General features: G+C 51.1%; 1 protein-coding gene across 1 annotated transcript in view; it reads left to right on the top strand.

The window, feature by feature from the left end:
* The first annotated feature begins 1,076 nt into the window (after positions 1–1,076).
* The window catches only part of plxnd1 (plexin D1), a 125,746-nt gene continuing 105,796 nt past the window's right edge, over positions 1,077–21,026 (top strand). The window contains exon 1 of the mRNA XM_087994544.1: positions 1,077–3,641. Within this exon, the coding sequence (XP_087850670.1) occupies positions 2,418–3,641 (1,224 nt within the window). The 5' untranslated portion in view covers positions 1,077–2,417. The remainder of the gene's footprint in view (positions 3,642–21,026) is intronic.

Genomic DNA, 21,026 nt, shown 5'->3' with positions numbered 1-21,026 from the left:
GGACCGGAGTTATACTGACTGGGACTGGAGATATACTGACTGGGACCGGAGTTATACCGACTGGGACCGGAGTTACACCGACTGGGACCGGAGTTATACTGACTGGGACCGGAGTTATACCGACTGGGACCGGAGTTATACTGACTGGGACTGGAGATATACCGACTGGTGGCACTGAGAAGGACCGGAGTTATCCCAACATGGATCAGAATTAAACAGCCAGGAACTCATCTTTTAACGACTGGGAGCGGAGTTATGCCGACACTGACTGCCGACAGTTATATGGAGATAGCAGGAGATATACTCAAATAGACCAGAGATGGACCCGGACCGGAGTTATACCGGCTGCTGTATCATCTGAGCAGAGTTTGGAGCGGAGACCTGGGACCGGAGTTATACCCCAGTTCCCAACTCTCCCTATTCCAGTCTCTCTCTCTCCCTCCCTCTCTCTCTCTCTAATATTCCCATCTCTCTATCCATTCCTCTCCCCCTTCCCTACTTTCATTCCTCTCCCTCTCGGTCCCTCTCACTCCCCCGCCCCCGCCCCGTCAATCCCCTCTCTCTAAACCTCTCCGTCTACACACACCCCCATCCCCAACTTTTCTATCTCCTCTTTCTCTGTCCCCCTTTCTACTCCCTCTCTTTCCACCCTGTTCTCTCTCTCTCTCTCTCTCCCCTGGCACTCTGTCCCTCTCTCTGCGCCCCCGTCTCTCTCTCTGTCACTCCCACCCAACGCCCACCCCCCTTCTGTCTCTCTTTTTTTCCCCTATTCCCCCCCCCCTCTGTCCCTCCCACCCCCCTTCTGTCTCTCCCACCCCCCTTCTGTGTCTCCCACCCCCCTTCTGTCTCTCTCTTTTTTCCCCTACCCCCCCGTCCCTCCCACCCATCTCCCCCCAACGCCCACCCCCCTTCTGTCTCTCTTTTTTCCCCTATCCCCCCTCCCTCTGTCCCTCCCACCCATCTTCCCCCGTCCACCTCCCCTTCTCTCTCTCTTTCCCCCTCTCCACCCCCTCTCCTTCCCCCTCTCCACCCCCTCTCCTTCCCCCTCTCCACCCCCTCTCCTTCCCCCTCTCCACCCCCTCTCCTTCCCCCTCTCCACCCCCTCTCCTCGGTGTCTCTCAGTCGGACTGACTCGCGTCACACACAGCCCGAGCGCTTTGGCAGGAAACAAGGGTCTTCCTGTGATCAGATCAGAGGAAAACCATCCGCTAAACTCAGCCCGACAGAGAGCGAGAAGCAGTAAAGCATTCCAACCGGACGGAGAGAGAGAGAAGGAGGGAGCCGGAGCAGACAGGTGGGAAAACTGGGATTTGGGGGCTTCTGACTGAGTTACTGTCGACTGGAGAGTCAGGACAGGGGGACAGAACCACAAGAGAGTAGGGAAAGAGACTGTCAGGCAGAGACAGAGAGGGGCAAGGATGGACTATAGAAAGACAAGGAAACACTGAGTGAGACAGAGTGATAGAGGGAGAGGGAAGGGCCACAAAGGGATCGAAATAGTAATAGACAGAAAGAGAGGGGCAGAGAGAGAGAGAGCTGTGAGAGAATCATTCAGTGAGATCCAGGCATAGGGGGAGCGTAGAGTGAAGGTGCCAGAGAGCGACACAGGGAGAGACAGTGAGAGAGAGGGAGTGAGGGAGACACAGAAAGAGAGTGAGGGAGACGCAGGGAGAGACAGAGGAAGTGAGGACACAGAAAGAGTGAGAGGGACACAGAAAGAGAGAGTGAGAGGGACACAGAAAGAGAGGGAGTGAGGGAGACACAGGGAGAGACTGTGAGAGAGGGAGTGAGAGGGACACAGAAAGAGAGGAAGTGAGGGAGACGCAGGGAGAGACTGTGAGAGAGGGAGTGAGAGGGACACAAAGAGAGGGAGAGAGAGGCACACACAAAGACAGAAAGAGAGACACAAAGGGAGAGACAGGGAGTGAGAGACACACAGAGTAGAAGAGGGAGAGACAGGAATCGAGGGACACGGAGCCAGGTGACACCAGGAGAGGGACACTGAGAAAGAGAAAGCTCACAGGCACTACAGGGAAAGAGGGAGAGAGACTGAGAAACGGGGAAAAAAAGGGGCAGAATCAGGCAGCAGGGTGAGAGAATGTAGGGTTGGAGCTAGGGTGACATAAACAGCAGTGGGTGGGGCGGATTACAGGAGGAAGTGAGAGTGTGAGCAGGGGCTGGGGCAGGGTGGAGTGAGGAAAGGCTGTGGGCTGTGTAAGGAGGAACTGGAGAGAGTGAGCGTTGCCTCTGGAGGGGCAAGGAGTGAGGGGGTGTCTGGGTGGATAGGAGCTGAGGAGGAGGTAGGGAGTGAGGGGGTGTCTCTGGGGCAGAGAGTGACGAGTGTCTTGGAAGTAAGTAGGGGCCTTTAGGAGCAGGGAGTAAGAGTGTATCTCAGGGAGTAGGGAGAGAGGTGAAGGATGGGCCTGGTTGGGCTCGCTCTCGGGCTCCTGATTGGCCTCCTAGTTGGGGTCCTTCCTACCGTGCTGGCCATGAAGCTCGAGGATACCTTTCGGAGCTCCACGCCCACCAACAACTTGCTTGTGGTGGGGGGCCTGCAGCGAGGCCGGGGCCTGGAACCCGAGCCTCGGGTGTACGTGGGGGCTGTCAATGCGGTGTACCAGCTGGGGCCGGGCCTGCGGTTGCAGAGCCAGGTGAAGACGGGTCCTGTGAATGACAGTGCCCTGTGCCACGCCTCGCAACTGCCCCAGAATAACTGCGAGCATCCCCGCCGCTTGACGGACAACTACAACAAGCTGCTGGAGGCTGACCGTGCCCAAGGCCTGCTGGTGGTCTGTGGATCCGTCCACCAGGGCTTCTGCCAACTCCGGGCCTTGGTTAACATCAGTCGCTTGGCGGTGCAGTTCCCGCCGGCAGCTGGCACAGACCTGGTCTTCCCCAGCATGCTGTACGTGGCTGCCAACCACCCTCAGGCCTCCACCGTGGGCCTGGTCCTGCGAGGCCCTGGCGGTGGGTCGGAGCCTGGGAGTCGTTTACTGGTGGCTGCCACCTACACGGGCCTGGGCACCCGCTACTTCCCGACCAACAGCAGCCGCGAGGACCTGCGATTCGAGAACACTCCGGAGATCGCCATCCGTGCCCTGGACACAGGCCGCCTCTCACGGCTCTTCACCTACGACATCAACCCGTCCGAGGACAACGTCTTCAAGATCAAGTTTGAAGCCAAGGCCCGGAACCGGCTCAGTTTCGTCAGGGCCTTTGGCCACGGAGCCTACACCTACCTCGCCCTCAACAATGACGCTAACTCGGGCAGCAAAGGCGGGCGCCCGCGTAGCCTGTTGGCCCGCATTTGCGCCGGCGCCCGGGGCCCGAGAGGGACCGAGAGCCGCAAACTGACTGAGTCGTACATCCAGCTGGGCCTGCAGTGCAGCTCAGACCTCTGGCTCTACAGCCGCCTGCTGTCGGTGTGGGCCGGGCCTGCTCAGAGCCTGTATGGCCTGTTCGAGAGACCCGAGTCCAGGAGCGGGGACACAGCCCTCTGCCTGTTCAGCTTCCCGGACATCGAACGGCGCATCCGCGAGGCCCGCAGGAAGTGCTTCGAGGAGGACCACAGTCAAGAGGTGATGGTGCTGGACAGCGTGATCCAGGGGAGCGGCCCGGCCTGTGTTCGCCGGAACATCACGGTGAGAGGGGCATGGCGGGGAAGGGTAGGGGGCTTACACAGGCAGAGTGATGGCAGCGGGACTGAGGGAAAGGAGGCTGAGGAAAAGGTGAAGGAATAAGGTGAGGAGAGAGGACTAGACCTAGAGTTGGGCTTTGACGTGAGAGGATAGACCCGCAGTCATGAAGGGAGAGGGGCAACAGGGAAGCTGTGGGGAAGTGGGGCTCAGAGAAGAGGAAGGGTAGGGGAGAGGAGTGGATGTTTTGGCTGGGATGAGCGTGGGGGTGAATGTGAGTGCTGCACTCACTGTGATAGTGTCCAGGCAAATACTACTTCCCATTAGAAAGTGCAAACACGTGAAGTCAGGCAAGAATAGACTGCAACTTTGTAGAACTTTGCGGGTATGAGTAATGCAGAAACATGACTCACAGGCACGCACTCATTATAAAAACTTCAAATAGTGCAGGATACAGACACAAGGAGAGAGATCTTGGGGGAGACCGTGTAATTAGTTTGGGACTGATACAGGGCTATGAGGAGGGCATGGGCAGCAGGATTAATTTGGGATTGATACAGGGCTACGGGGAGAGTGCAGGACAATGGGATGAGTTTGGAATGGATATAGGACTGCAGGGAGAGCACAGGGCAGTGATATTAGTTTGAGGATTGATACTTGAGGTTGTTTAGGGAGCACTTGCTGATAGTGCTGGATAGGTTTGTCTCACTGAGTCAAGGAAGGGATGGTAGGGTGAAGGAGCCTTGGGTGACAAGGGATGTGGAACATTTAGTCAGGAGGAAGAAGGAAACATACTTAAGGTTGAGGAGGCAAGGATCAGACAGGGCTCTAGAGGGTTACAAGGTAGCCAGGAAGGAACTGAGGAATGGACTTAGGAGAGCTAGAAGGGGACATGAGAAAGCTTTAGTGGGTAGGATTAAGGAAAGCCCTAAGGCATTCTAGAGTTATGTGAGGACCAAGAGGATGGCCAGAGTGAGGGTAGGGCTGATCAGGGATAGTGGAGGGAACCTGTGCCTGAAGTCGGAGGGGATAGGGGAGGCCCTTAATGAATACTTTGCTTCAGTATTCACTAGTGAGAGGGACCTTGTTGTTTGTGAGGACAGTGTGAAACAGGCTAAGATGCTCGAACAGGTTGATGTTAAGAAGGAGGATGTGCTGAAAATTTTGAAAACATAAGGATAGATAGGTCCCTTGGGACAGACAGGATATACCCAAGGTTAGTACAGGAAGCAAGGGAAGAGATTGCTGCACCTTTGGCGATGATCTTTGCGTCCTCACTGTCCACTGGAATAGTACCAGATGATTGGAGGGTGGCGAATGTTATTCCCTTGTTCAAGAAAGAGAATAGGGATAACCCTGGGAATTGAGAGTATGGAAAAGCACGGCAGGTCGGGCAGCATCCGAGGAGCAGAAGAGTAGACGTTTCGAGCCAGCGCCCTTCACGAGTAGCCACTACTGATGAAGGGCTCTTGCCCGAAACGTCGATTCTCCTGCTCCTCGGATGCTGCCTGACCTGCTGTGCTTTTCCAGCACCACTCTCCCGACTCTGATCTCCAGCATCTGAAGTCCTCATTTCCTTCTAGTCCTGGGAATTACAGACCGGTCAGTCTTATATCAGTGGTGGGCAAATTATTGGAGAAGATTCTGTGAGACAGGATTTATGATTAGTTGGAAAACCATAGTTTGATTAGAGATAGTCAGCACGGCCTTTGTGATGGGCAGGTCATGCCTCAAAAGCCTTATTGAATTCTTTGAGGATGTGACAAAACACAATGATGAAGGTAGAGCAGTGACTGTAGTGCACGTGAATTTGAGCAAGGTGTTTGATAAGGTTCCCCACAGTAGGCTGATTCAGAAAGTAAGGAGGATACAGGGTAATTGGCAATCTGGATACAGAATTAGCTGCCCCATAGAAGACAGAGGGTGGTAGCAGATAGAGAGTATTCAGCCTGGAGCTTGGTGACCAGTGGTGTTCTGCAGGGATCTGTTCTGGGACAGATCTTTGTGATTTTTATAAATGACTTGGATGAGGAAATGGAAGGGTGAGTTAGTTAGTTTGCTGATGACACAAAGGTTGGTGGGATGGTGTATAGTGTGGAGGGCTGTTGGAGGTTGCAACGGGACATTGATGTAGAGCTGGGCTGAGAAGTGGCAGATAGAGTTCAACCTGGAAAAATGGGAAGTGATTCATTTTGTAAGGTCAAATTTGAATGCATAATACAGGGTTAAAGGCAGGATTGTTGGCAGTGTGGAGGAACAGAGGGATCTTGGGGTCCATGTTCATAGATGTCTCAAAGTTGATAGGGTTGTTAAGGCATATGGTGTGTTGGCTTTCATTAACAGGGGAATTGTGTTGAAGAGCTGTGGGGTTATGCTGCAACTCTATAAAGCCCTGGTTAGACCACACTTGAAACAAGTTTTCAGTTCTGGTCGCCTCATTATAGAAAGGATGTGGAAGCTTTAGAGATGGCGCAAAGGAGATTTACCAAGATGCTGCTTGAACTGGAGGGCATGGCTTATGAAGAAAGGTTAAAGGCATTGGGGCTTTTCTCATTGGAGTGAAGAAGGCTGAGAGGTGACTTGATAGGGATGTACAAAGGTGATGAGAGGCATAGATAGAGTGGATAGTCAGAGAAATGGCTATCACGTGGGGGCATAACATTAAGGTGATTGGAATAAGGTTTAGGCGAGATGTCAGAGATAGGTTCTTTACACAGAGAGTGGTGGGTGTGTGGAATGCACTGCCAGCTGCGGTGGTAGACTCAGATATGTTCGGGACATTAAAGCGACTCTTGGATAGGCACATGGATGATAGTAAATTGAAGGGTATGTCGGTTAGTTTGACTTTAGAGTAGGATAAAAGGTCGGCACAACATTCAGGGCCGCTGGGCCTGTACTGTGCTGTAATGTTCTATTCTATGATACAGGGCTACGGGAAGAGTGGAGGGCAATGGGATTAATTTGGGGATTAATACAGGACGATGGGAAGCGAGTGAGGCAATGGGTAGTGACTGAGATTAATACAGGACTGTGTTGTTCACTCCATTTTTCTTGAGTCAAGGGAAATCTGCGTAAGGAGAAGTGTTATAACTCCAGGACACACAGGCCGATAAAGAAACCAGAGGCAACATGAGAATAAAGTATGTTTTCCCAGAGATTGGTTAGGATGTGGAATCTAATCAATGATGGGGGTGGGACAAACAATACAAATTTGGCAGCAATATCTCACAGCAAATTGGATAAATTGTTCAAGTAGAAATAAAATTATTGAATTATTTGGAAAGAGCAGCAATAGAGAACTAACAGGAGGGCTGTATGGACAAGTCAACAAAGTCTCATTGGCAAATGATGCCTTTCAATGCTCTCTTTTTCCCATGCTTCCTGTTCTGGGAGTGTTTGATGGGGACAATGTAAAGGGAGCTTTACTCTATCTAACCCTGTCCCAGGAGTGTTTGATGGGGACAATGTAAAGGGAGCTTTACTCTATCTAACCCTGTCCTGTGAGTGTTTGATATGGACAATGTAAAGGGAGCTTTACTCTATCTAACCCTGTCCTGTGAGTGTTTGATGGGGACAATGTAAAGGGAGCTTTACTCTATCTAACCCTGTCCCGGGAGTGTTTGATAGGGACAATGTAAAGGGAGCTTTACTCTATCTAACCCTGTCCCAGGAGTATTTGATGGGGACAATGTAAAGGGAGCTTTACTCTATCTAACCCTGTCCCGGGAGTGTTTGATGGGGATGGTGCGGAGAGAGATTTAATTCCAATTTACTCTTAGTTTTAAAGCATATTAAAAGTGCACAGGAAGCTTCATTTTCCATTTAAAAGGGTCGAGGCAGCTTTTATCAGTATCTAAACCCATGCTGTGCCTGCCCTGAGAGTTTTTGATGGGACGAAATAATAGTTGTAAGAGTAGGGGATTTTATCTTTCTAAACATAGACTGGGACTACCCTAGTGTTAAGTGCCTGCATGGGGGGCAATTAGTTCAGTGTGTTCAGGAAAACTTTCTCAATATATAGATTGCTCTAACCAGAGAAGGAGCACAACTTGACCTCCTCTTGAGAAAGAAGGCTGGGCAAGTGACTGAGGTGTTAACGGGGGAGCACTTTGGGACCAGTGACCAAGGGCTTATGCCCGAAACATCGATTCTCCTGCTCCTCGGATGCTGCCAGACCTGCTGTGCTTTTTCAGCGCCACACTTTTTGACTCAAGCATACGTTAAGTGAAAGTAGCTGGGATCAAGTGAATCCCTTGAGGATTATAGAGGGTCTGGGAGAACATTTAACAGGGAAATCAGGAGTGCAAAAGGGGGCTATGAGATAGCTTTTGCACATAAAGTAAATGTGATTCTGCAAATATATTAAGGGCAAAATAGTAACTAGATAGAGAATAGGATCCATTAAAGAGTAAGGTAACCATATATGTATGGAGCCACAGGAAATGGGTGAGATCCTAAACAAATATTTTTGTCAGTATTTACTGTGCAGAGGGACATGGAAGCTGGGGAACTTGGGGAAGTAAGTGGTGATGGCTTGAAAAGCATCCACATTACAGGAGAGGAGGTGCTAGAGGTCTTAAAAACCCAAGTGTATCTCAGGACATCATGGGAAGCTAGGGAAGAAATTGTGGGGTCACTAGCACAGATATTTGTACACCTCTCCAGCTACAGGAGAGGTGCACAAAGTATGGAGGGTGTCTAATGCTGTGCCTTTATTTTAGAAAGGCTGCAAGGAAGAGCCAGGGATCGACAGACCAGTGAGCCTGAGGTCAATGGTGGCTAAGTTGTTGGAGATGATTCTGAGGGACAGGATCTACATGCGTTTGGAAAGGCAAGAATCAATTAGGGATAGTCAGCATGGCTTTGTGCGGGTTGGTGACGATACGCCACTGCTCATTCGCCACCAGTCTTTCTCCACTGGGGTCGTTTGACCTCTGGAGACTTCGCCACCGGAAAGATATATACGTAGTGATTGTTTTCCCTCCTGTCTGTTCTTTCATACTTCTCAGTCCCCTTTATTTATAAAACAAAATATTGATAAAAAAAGAGGTGAAATGAATATAATTTTATTGGTTTATACAAAAAAAGGAGTTACAAACACTTGCAGTGGCGAATCATCCTCAGCGGCCAATGGGCGGTGGCTAAGCGTCCTCAGCGGCCAATGGGCGGTGGTTAAGCGTCCTCAGCGGCCAATGGGCGGTGGCTAAGCGTCCTCAGTGGCCAATGGGCGGTGGCTAAGCGTCCTCAGTGGCCAATGGGCGGTGGCTAAGCATCCTCAGCGGCCAATGGGTGGTGGCGAATCATCCTCAGTGGCCAATGGGTGGTGGCGAATCATCCTCAGCGGCCAATGGGCGGTGGCTAAGCGTCCTCAGTGGCCAATGGGCGGTGGCTAAGCGTCCTCAGTGGCCAATAGGTGGTGGCGAATCATCCTCAGTGGCCAATGGGCAGTGGTTAATCGGCGGCAGCGAATGGTCCCATCCCGCTTTGTGCATGGAAAGTTGTGTCTAACAAATTTGATTGAGTTTTTTAAAGAGGTAGCCAAGAAGATAGATGAAGACAGAGTGGTAGATGTTGTCTACATAAACTTTAGCAAGGCCTTCGACAAGGTTCGACATGGTGGACTGGTTAGTAAGGTTAGGTCACATGGGATCCAGAGAGAGCTAGCCAATTGGGTACAAAATTTTGCTTGACTGTAGAAGACAAAGAGTGGTGGAAGAGGGTTGTTGTTCAGACTGGAGGCCTGGGACCACAGATGTGCCAATAAGATCGGTTCTGTTGTTCGTCATTTGTATAAACAATTTGATTAGGGAATTTTCACATGTCACCAAAGTTGGTGGTTCAGTGGGCAATGAAGAAGCTTATCTAAAAGTAGTCATGATTTGGAGATGCCGGTGTTGGACTGGGGTGTACAAAGTTAAAAATCACACAACACCAGGTTATAGTCCAACAGGTTTAATTGGAAGCACAGTAGCTTTCGGAGTGACGCTCCTTCATCAGGAATCACCTGATGAAGGAGCGTCACTCCGAAAGCTAGTGTGCTTCCAATTAAACCTGTTGGACTATAACCTGGTGTTGTGTGATTTTTAACTATCTAAAAGTACAACAGGATCTTGATCAACTGGGCCAGAGGGCTGAGGAGTGGCAAATGGAGTTTAATTTAGATAAATGTGAGGTGTTGCCTTTTGGTCAGACAAACCAGGGCAAGACTTAGACAGTTAATAGTCCCATAGAAACATAGAAACACAGAAAATAGGTACAGGAGTAGGCCATTTGGCCCTTCAAGCGTACACCATCATTCAATACGATCAAGGCTGCTCATACACTTCCAGTATCCCACTTCCACCTTTTCTCCATACCCCATGATCCCTTCAGCTGCAAGGACCATGTTTAGCTCCCTCTTGAATATACCTAACCCCAACAGCTTTCTGGAGTAGAGAATTCCACCAGTTCACTACTCTCTGAGTGAAGGAATTCCTGGCTTACCCCTTATTCTTAGACTATGACCCCTGGTTCTGAACTTTCTCAACATCAGGAACATACTGCCCACATCCAGCGTGTCCAGTCTCAACAGGATTTTATATATTTCTATGAGGCACCCCCCTCCTCAATCCTTCTAAATTCCAATGAGTACAAGCCCAGTTGATCCATATGTGAGTCCTACCATCCCAGGAATTGTTCTAGTGAACCTTTGTTGGACCCCCTCAATAGCAAGAACATCCTTTCTCAGGCTAGGAGACCAAAACTGCACACAATACTCAAGGTGTGTCCTCACCAAGGCCCTGTGTAATTGTAGCAAGACATCCCTACTCCTAGTCTCAAATTCTGGCGCTATGAAGGCCATTAGTTTTCCTCACTGCCTGCTGCACCTGCATGTCAAACTTCAGTGACTGTTCTCCCATAACACCCAGGTTTCATTGCACCTCACCTTTTCCTTGCCACCGGGTGGCACGGTGGCACAGTGGTTAGCACTGCTGCCTCACAGCGCCAGAGACCCAGGTTCAATTCCCGCCTCAGGCGACTCTCTGTGTGGAGTTTGCGCATTCTCCCCGTGTCTGCGTGGGTTTCCTCCGGGTGCTCCGGTTTCCTCCCACAGTCCAAAAATGTGCAGTTTAGGTGAATTGGCCACGCTAAATTGCCTGTTGTGTTAGTAAAGGAGTAAATGTAGGGGAATGGGTGGGTGTGCTTCGGCGGGTCGGTGTTGGGCTGAAGGGCCTGTTTCCACACTGTAAGTAATCTAATCTAATCATTCAGATAATAATCTGCCTTCCTGTTTCTGCCACCAAACTGGTTAACCTCATGTTTATCCACATTATATTGTATTTGTCAACTTCGCCAGCCAGTCAAGTCAACCTGCAGCCTCTTAGCATCCTGGGGAGTGTCACTGAACCGAGGGATTTAGGGGTGTAAGTGCATAGTTCCTTGAAAGTGGAATCACAAGTAGACACTGTGATGAAGAAGGTGTTTGGCATGCTTATCTTCACCAGTCAGGGTATTGAGTACAGGACGTAGGATGTCATGTTATGGCTGTCCAGCCCATTGGCAAGGCCACATTTGGAGTACTGGTCACCCTGCTTGAGGAAGGAGGTTATTAAACTGGGGAGGGTGTAAAAAGATTTACAAGGGCATTACCGAAATTATAACATTCGAATTGTAAGGCGAGGATGGATAGGCTGGGATTTTTTCCCCCGGGGCGTAGGAGGCTGAGGGTTGACATTATAGAGGTTTATAAACCCGTGAGGGGCATAGATAGGGTTTATTGCCAAGGTCTTTCTCCAAGGGTAGAGGTGTCCAAAGCTGTAGGGCATAGGTTAGGTTGAGGGGGGAAAGACTTAAAATGGATCTGAGGGGCAACTGTTTCACAAAGCGGTTGGTGTGTATATGGAATGAACTGCCAGAGAAAGTGCTAGAGGTAGGCGAGCAGGAGGCTGGAAGAACACGGCAAGCCAGGCAGCATCGGGAGGTGGAGAAGTCAACGTTTTGGGTGCAACCCTTCTTCAGGACTGAGAAAGGGTTAACACCTGAAACATTGACTTCTCCACCTCCTGCTGTCGTCTGGCTTGCTGTGTTCTTCCAGCCTCCTGCTTGTCTCCTTTGGATTCCAGTATCTAGAGTTTTTTTTGTCTCTAGAGGAGGTGATAAAGGCAGGTACAATTACAACATTTAAAAGGGAATTGGACAGGTATATAGATAAGAAAGGTTTCAAGGGATAGGGACCAAATGCAGGCAAATGGGACTAGTTTAGTTAAGAAAACCTGGTCAGCATGGGTGAGTTGGGACAAAGGACCTGTTTTGTACTGTGACTCTATGACTCTACAAAAGGGTAGAGAGAGTGTTTCTTTTCATTTACTTTTAAAATAAGTGAGTAGAGAGAGCTTACCTGTTTCTAACTGCATTCTGCACCTGTTCTGGGAGTGCTTTTTTGATGGAGGCTGTGTGGAGGGACCTTTATTTTCAGTTTGCTTTCAGTTTAAAAGAGTAGAGGCAGCTTTACTCAATATCCAACCCCATGGAAATGTTTGATAGAGGCAGTTTTACTCTGTATCTAACCCTACTCTGTCCATGTCCTGAGAGTGTTTGATGGGGGACAGTGTAGAAGGAGTTTTACTCTGTATCTAACCTTACGCTGTCCATGTCCTGGGAGTGTCTGATGGGGGACAGTGTAGAAGAGTTTTACTCTGTATCTAACCCTATGCTCTCCATGTCCTGGGAGTGTCTGATGGGGGACAGTGTAGAGGATTTTTACTCTGTATCTAACCCTATGCTGTCTCAGTCCTGGAAGTGTTTAGTGGGGGGACAGTGTAAAGGAGTTTTACTCTGTATCTAACCCTATGCTGTCCAAGTCCTGGGAGTGTCTGATGGGGGACAGTGCAGAGGGAGTTTTACTCTGTATCTAACCCTATGCTGTCCATGTCCTGGGAGTGTCTGATGGGGGACAGTGCAGAGGGAGTTTTACTCTGTATCTAACCCTATGCTGTCCATGTCCTGGGAGTGTTTGGTGGGGGGACAGTGTAAAGGAGTTTTACCCTGTTTTTAATCCCGTGCTATCCATGTCCTGGGAGTGTTCGATGGGGGACAGTATAAAGGATGCTTTACTTTTTATCTAACCCCGTGCTGACCCTGTCCTGTGCGTGTTTGATGGGGACCATGTCGAGGGGAGTTTTACGCTGTATCTAACCCCGTGCTGTCCATGTCCTGGGAGTATAATTATTTATGGACTGTAACATAACACTAAGCTCTGTGTTGACTCTTACCAACCCTTCCACTTCCGACTTCTGTTTCCCGTCCATTCCCAACCTTGTCTTCCTCTTGTTAATTGTGGCTGTGCAGAAGATGAAAGCTCAGGATATCACAGTGACAGATCCATCACCCACACTCTGTTCCCTCCCTGTTGTACCACACTTCCTGCTCAGTGCAACCAACACTGCTTTCACCATCAGTCACAAAATCACTGAATGTACAATCACTCATTCTCTTTTCAATGCTTTGGTAAACCTCCAACTCAACTTCTCACACTTCACTGTCTCATCCCCTCAGTAAACACTGCTGTTTCTATTCATTCACAGAACATGGGTGCCAGCATTTCTTACCAGTGCCTAGATGCCCCTTGAGACGTTGGCGTGAGTGGCCTTCCTGAACTGTTGCAGTCCTTGTGCTGTAGGAAGTTCGGACGATGCCTTTAGGGAGGGAATTTCAGGATTTTGACTCAGCGACAGGGACAGAGCAGAGATATATTTCCAAGTCAGGATGGTGAGTGGCTTGGAAGGGAACTTGCAAGGGATGGTGTTCCCGTGTATTTATGGCCCTTGTTCTCTAGATGGGAGTAGTCGTGTGTTTGGAAAGTGTTGTTTGAAGATCTTTGGTGAATTTCTGCAGTACATCTTACAGATAGTGCACACTGCTGCTACTGAGCTCAGTGGTGGGGAGAATGGATCTGGCGCCAATCTAGCGGGCTGCTTTGTTCAGGATGGTGTCAAGCTTCTTGAGCGTTGTTGGAGCTGCACCCATCCAGGCGAGTGGGGTGTCCTCCATTACACTTCTGACCTGTACTTTGTATGTGGCGAACAAGTTTTGGGGAGTTAGGAAGTGAATTATTCACTGTAGAATTTCCAGCCTCTGACCTGCTCTTGTAGCCACTGTGTTTATGTGGCAAGTGTAGTTGAGCTTCTGGTCAATGGTAACCCCCAGGATGTTGATGGTGTGGGATTCAGCAGGTGCAGCAAAGTTTCACTTTGCACTTCTGACTGAACACTGCTGCGAATGCTTCAGTCTTTTCCTTTGCACTGATGTGTTGGGCTCGTCCAGCATTGAGGACAGGAATGTTTGAGTTCTTTAGTTGTCTACCATTATTCACGCTTGCATGTGGCTGGACTGCAGAGCATAGACTTGTTTGTTGGCTCACTGAGCTCTGTCCATCACTTGCTGCTTATGCTGTTTGTGTGCGAGTAGTCCTGTTTGGTAGCTTCACCAGTTTGACACCTCCTTTTTAGGAATGTCGGGTGCTGTTCCTGATTTGACTTCCTGCACTCTCCATTGAGCCAGAGTTGATGGTAATAGTTGACTGGGGGGGGGGGGGGGGATATGCCAGGACACGTGATTGCAGATTGTGCTGGAATACAATTCTGCTGCTGTTGATGGCCCACAGCACCTCACGGATGCCCAGTGTTGAGTTGTCAGATCTATTCAAAGTCTGTCCCATTTAGCACGGTGATGGTGCGACACAGCACAATGGTGGGTATTATCGGTGTGAAGGCAGGACTTTGTCTCCACTCTTGTGGTGGTTACTCTTAGCCAGTGCTGTCATGGACAGATGCATCTGCAGCCGTCAGATTGAATATGTTTTTCCCCCTCTTTGTTGGTTCTCTTGCCACCTGTCCAGCTTGCAGATTTGTCGCTAGGAGCCTCTGTCACCTCAATACTTCTGCTGCTCAGCCTGCTGAGTAATTCCAGAGCTTTCTGTTGTTAATTCCATGTGCTGGAGTACTTTACTTTTGCTAGTTACGTAGAACATAGAACATTCCAGCGCAGTACAGGCCCTTCGGCCCTCGATGTTGCGCTGACCTGTGAAACCAATCTGAAGCCCATCTAACCCACACTATTCCATTTTTAGTTTAGATTCCCTACAGTAGGAAAACAGGCTGTTCAGCCCAACAAGTCCACACCAGCCCCCCAAAGAGTAACCCACCCATACCCATTCCCCTACCCTACATTTCCCTCTGACTAATGCACCTAACACTATGGGCAATTTAGCATGGCCAATTTACCTTATCAGCACATCTTTGGATTGGATTCATCCATATGCCTATCCAATGACCATTTAAATGCTCTTAAAGTTGGCGAGTCTACTACTGTTACAGGCAGTACTATTCACTGAGTAAAGAAACTACCTCTGACATCTGTCCTATATCTATCACCCCTCAATTTAAAGCTATGTCCCCCTGTGCTAGCCATCACCATACAAGGAAAAAGGCACTCACGGAACATGGAGAGCATAGGGTTAGATACAAAGTAAAACTCCCTCTACACTGCCTCTATCAAAACTCCCTCTACACTGCCACTTCCAGGACAGCATGGGGTTGGATATTGAGTAAAGCTGCCTCTACTCTTTTAAACTGAAAGCAAACTGAAAATAAAGGTCCCTCCACACAGCCTTCATCAAAAAAGCACTCCCAGAACAGGTGCAGAATGCAGTTAGAAACAGGTAAACTCTCTCTACTCACTTATTTTAAAAGTAAATGGAAAGAAACACTCTCTCTACTCTTTATAGAGTCATAGAGTCACAGTACAAAACAGGTCCTTTGTCCCAATTCATCCATGCTGACCAGGAACAGTCCCCATTTGACACCCTATCTAACCCGCTGATTATCTTATTTGTCTCAATTAAGTCACCTCTCAACCTTCTTCTCTCTAATGAAAACAGCCTCACGTCCCTAAGCCTTTCCTCATAAGACCTTCCCTCCATACCAGGCAACATCCTAGTAAATCTCCTCTGAACTCTTTCCAAAGCTTCCACATTCTTCCTATAATGTGGTGACCAGAACTGTACGCAATACTCCAAGTGTGGCAGCACCAGAGTTTTGTACAGCTGCAGCATGACCTCATGGCTCCAAAACTCAATCCCTCTACTAATAAAAGCGAACACACCGTATGCCTTCTTAACAACCCTATCAACCTGGGTGGCAACTTTCAGGGATCAATGAACATGGACTCCGAGATCTCTCTGTTCATCTGCATTACCAAGAATCTTACCATTAGCCCAGTACTCTGCATTCCTGTTAGTTCTTCCAAAGTGAATCACCTCACACCTTTCCACATTAAACTCCATTTGCCACCTCTCAGCCTAGCTCTGCAGTTTATCTATGCCCTTCTGTAACCTACAACATACTTCAGCACTATCCATAACCCTACTGACCTAAGTGTCATCTGCAAATTTACTAACCCATCCTTCTACACCCTCATCCAGGTCATTTATAACAATGACAAACAGCAGTGGCCCCAAAACCGATCCTTGTGGTACATCACTAGTAACTAAACTCTAGGATGAACATTTCCCATCAACCACCACCCTTTGCCTTCTTTCAGCTAGCCAATTTCTTAGCCAAGCTGCTAAATCATCCTCAATCTCTGCATTTTGTGCAATAGCCTACCATGGGGAACCTTATCAAACGCCTTACTGAAATCCATATACACCACATCAATTGCTTTACCCTCATCCACCTGTTTGGTCACTTTCTCAAAGAACTCAATAGGTTTGTGAGGCACAACCTACCCTTCACAAAACCGTGTTGACTATCCTGAATCAACTTATTCCTTGTTAGATGATGATAAATCTTATAACCTTTTCCAACACTTTACCCATAACCAAAGTAAGGCTTATTGGTCTATAATTATCAGGGTTGTCTCTACTCCCCTTCTTGAACAAGGGAACAACATTTGCTATCCTCCAGTCTTCTGGTATTATTCCTATAGACAATGATGACATAAAGATCAAAGCCAAAGGCTCTGCAATCTCCTCCCTGGCTTCCCAGAGAATCCTAGGATAAATCCCATCTGGCCCAGGGGACTTATCTATTTTCACACTGTCCAGAATTGCTAACACGTCCTCCTTGTGAACCTCAATCCCATCTAGTTTAGTAGCCTGTTTCTCAGTATTCTCCTCTACAACATTGTCTTTTCCAGTGTGAATACTGATGAAAAATATTCATTTAGTGCTTCCCCTATCTCCTCAGACTCCACGCACAACTTCCCACTACTGTCCTTGATTGGCCCATTCGTACTCTAGTCTTTCTTTTATTCCTGATAAATCTATAAAAAGCCTTATGGTTTTCCTTGATCCTATCTGCCAGCAACTTCTCATGTCCCCTCCTGGTTCTTCTTAGCTCTCTCTTTAGGTCTTTCCTGGCTAACCGTAACTCCAAAGTACCCTGAGCCATCACGTCTCATTCTAACATAAGTCCCCTATTTCCTCTTGTCAACAGATTCAACTTCCTTAGTAAACCACGGCTCCCTCACTTGACCACTTCCTCCCTGCCTGACAGGGACATATTTTATCAAGGACACACAGTAGCTGTTCCTTCAATAACCTCCACATTCCAATTGTGCCCATCCCCTGCAGTTTCCTTTCCCATCCTATGCATCCTAAATCTTGCCTAATCGCATCATAATTGCCTTTCCCCCCCTACCTTGCCTGCGGTGTATACCTACCCCTTTCCTACGCTAAAGTAAACACAACTGAATTGTGGTCACTATCACCAAAGTGCTCACCTACCTCCAAATCTAACACCTGGCCGGGTTCAATACCCAGTACCAAATCTAATGTGGCCTCGCCCCTTGTTGGCCTGGCTACATACTGTGTCAGGAACCCTCCTGCACACATTGGACACAAACGGACCCATCTAATGTACTTGAACTATAGTATTTCCCGTCAATATTTGGGAAGATAAAGTCCCCGTAACAACTACCCTGTCACTCTCGCTCCTATCCAGAATCACATTTGCTATCCTTTCCTCTACAGCTCAGGAACTATTCGGTGACCTCTCCTTTCCTGTTTCTAACCTCAGCCCATACTACCTCAGTAGACGAGTCCTCAAAGATCTTGACTTTTGGGCTGATGGGGGAAGTTGATCGTCCTCTTGTGATCCAAGCCTGATTTAGCAGGAATCAATCTGGGAGTTTTAGATTGAACGTTTGGCCCTGTAGGCTTCAACCACAAATCACTCCCTCATAAACTCCCCCACCGTCACACTCACTCACCACACACTTCCCCATCGTCACACTCACTCCCCGCACACTCCCCCACCGTCACACTCACTCCCCACACACTCCCCCACCGTCACACTCCCCCACCGTCACACACACTCCCCGCACACTCCCCCACCATCACACTCACTCCCCGCACACTCCCCCACCGTCACACTCACTCCCCGCACACTCCCCCACCGTCACACACACTCCCCCACCATCGCACTCACTCCCCGCACACTCCCCCACCATCACACTCACTCCCCGCACACTCCCCCACCGTCACACTCACTCCCCGCACACTCCCCCCACCGTCACACTCACTCCCCGCACACTCCCCCACCATCACACCCTCTCCCCGCACACTCCCCCATCGTCACACTCACTCCCCACACACTCCCCCACAATCACACCCTCTCCCCGCACACTCCCCCACCATCACACTCACTCCCCACACACTCCCCCACCATCACACACACTCCCCGCACACTCCCCCACCGTCACACTCACTCCCCGCACACTCCCCCACCGTCACACTCACTCCCCGCACACTCCCCCCACCGTCACACTCACTCCCCGCACACTCCCCCCACCGTCACACTCATTCCCCGCACACTCCCCCACCGTCACACTCACTCCCCACACACTCCCCCACCATCACACCCTCTCCCCGCACACTCCCCCATCGTCACACTCACTCCCCGCACACTCCCCCATCGTCACACTCACTCCATGCACACTCCCCCACCGTCACACTCACTCCCCACACACTCCCCCATTGTCACACTCACTCCCCACACACTCCCCCATCGTCACACCCACTCCCCGCACACTCCCCCACCGTCACACTCACTCCCCACACACTCCCCCACCATCACACCCACTCCCTGCACACTCCCCCACCGTCACACTCACTCCCCGCACACACCCCCACCGTCACACACACTCCCCACACACTCCCCCATCGTCACACTCACTCCCCCACCGTCACAATCACTCCCCGCACACTCCCCCACCGTCACACTCACACCCCGCACACTCCCCCACCGTCACACTCACTCCCAGCACACTCCCCCCACCGTCACACTCATTCCCCGCACACTCCCCCACCGTCACACTCACTCCCTACACACTCCCCCACCATCACACCCTCTCCCCAACACTCCCCCATCGTCACACTCACTCCCCGCACACTCCCCCATCGTCACACTCACTCCATGCACACTCCCCCACCGTCACACTCACTCCCCACACATTCCCCCATTGTCACACTCACTCCCCACACACTCCCCCATCGTCACACTCACTCCCCGCACACTCCCCCATCGTCACACTCACTCCCCGCACACTCCCCCACCGTCACACTCACTCCCCACACACTCCCCCACCATCACACCCACTCCCTGCACACTCCCCCATCGTCACACTCACTCCCCGCACACTCCCCCATCGTCACACTCACTCCCCGCACACTCCCCCACCGTCACACTCACTCCCCACACACTCCCCCACCATCACACCCACTCCCTGCACACTCCCCCACCGTCAAACTCACTCCCCGCACACACCCCCACCGTCACACACACTCCCCACACACTCCCCCATCGTCACACTCACTCCCCCACCGTCACAATCACTCCCCGCACACTCCCCCACCGTCACACTCATACCCCGCACACTCCCCCACCGTCACACTCACTCCCAGCACACTCCCCCCACCGTCACACTCATTCCCCGCACACTCCCCCACCGTCACACTCACTCCCCACACACTCCCCCACCATCACACCCTCTCCCCGCACACTCCCCCATCGTCACACTCACTCCCCGCACACTCCCCCATCGTCACACTCACTCCATGCACACTCCCTCACCGTCACACTCACTCCCCACACACTCCCCCATTGTCACACTCACTCCCCACACACTCCCCCATCGTCACACTCACTCCCCGCACACTCCCCCACCGTCACACTCACTCCCCACACACTCCCCCACCATCACACCCACTCCCTGCACACTCCCCCACCGTCACACTCACTCCCCGCACACACCCCCACCGTCACACACACTCCCCACACACTCCCCCACCGTCACACACACTCCCCCACCGTCACACTCACTCCCCGCACACTCCCCCACCGTCACACTCACTTCCCGCACACTCCCCCACCGTCACAATCACTCCCAGCACACTCCCCACTGTCACACTCACTCCACGCAAACTCCCCCCACCGTCACACTCACTCCCCGCACACTCCCCCCACCGTCACACTCATTCCCCGCACACTCCCCCACCGTCACACTCACTCCCCGCACACTCCCCCACCGTCACACTCACTTCCCGCACACTCCCCCACCGTCACAATCACTCCCAGCACACTCCCCACTGTCACACTCACTCCACGCACACTCCCCCCACCGTCACACTCACTCCCCGCACACTCCCCCCACCGTCACACTCATTCCCCGCACACTCCCCCACCGTCACACTCACTCCCCACACACTCCCCCACCATCACACCCTCTCCCCGCACACTCCCCCATCGTCACACTCACTCCCCGCACACTCCCCCATCGTCACACTCACTCCATGCACACTCCCCCACCGTCACACTCACTCCCCACACACTCCCCCATTGTCACACTCACTCCCCGCACACTCCCCCACCGTCACACTCACTCCATGCACACTCCCCCACCGTCACACTCACTCCCCACACACTCCCCCATTGTCACACTCACTCCCCACACACTCCCCCATCGTCACACTCACTCCCCGCACACTCCCCCACCGTCACACCCTCTCCCCGCACACTCCCCCCACCGTCACACTCACTCCCCGCACACTCCCCCCACCGTCACACTCATTCCCCGCACACTCCCCCACCGTCACACTCACTCCCCACACACTCCCCCACCATCACACCCTCTCCCCGCACACTCCCCCATCGTCACACTCACTCCCCGCACACTCCCCCATCGTCACACTCACTCCATGCACACTCCCCCACCGTCACACTCACTCCCCACACACTCCCCCATTGTCACACTCACTCCCCGCACACTCCCCCACCGTCACACTCACTCCATGCACACTCCCCCACCGTCACACTCACTCCCCACACACTCCCCCATTGTCACACTCACTCC

This window comes from Chiloscyllium plagiosum, unplaced genomic scaffold, assembly GCF_037043375.1.
Source record: "Chiloscyllium plagiosum isolate Xiang-an unplaced genomic scaffold, Cpla_swu_hap1 HiC_scaffold_14, whole genome shotgun sequence".
Lineage (NCBI taxonomy): Eukaryota > Metazoa > Chordata > Chondrichthyes > Orectolobiformes > Hemiscylliidae > Chiloscyllium > Chiloscyllium plagiosum.
The sequence above is the reverse complement of the archived record's forward strand: the minus strand, read 5'-3'. Positions and strand labels throughout refer to the sequence as shown.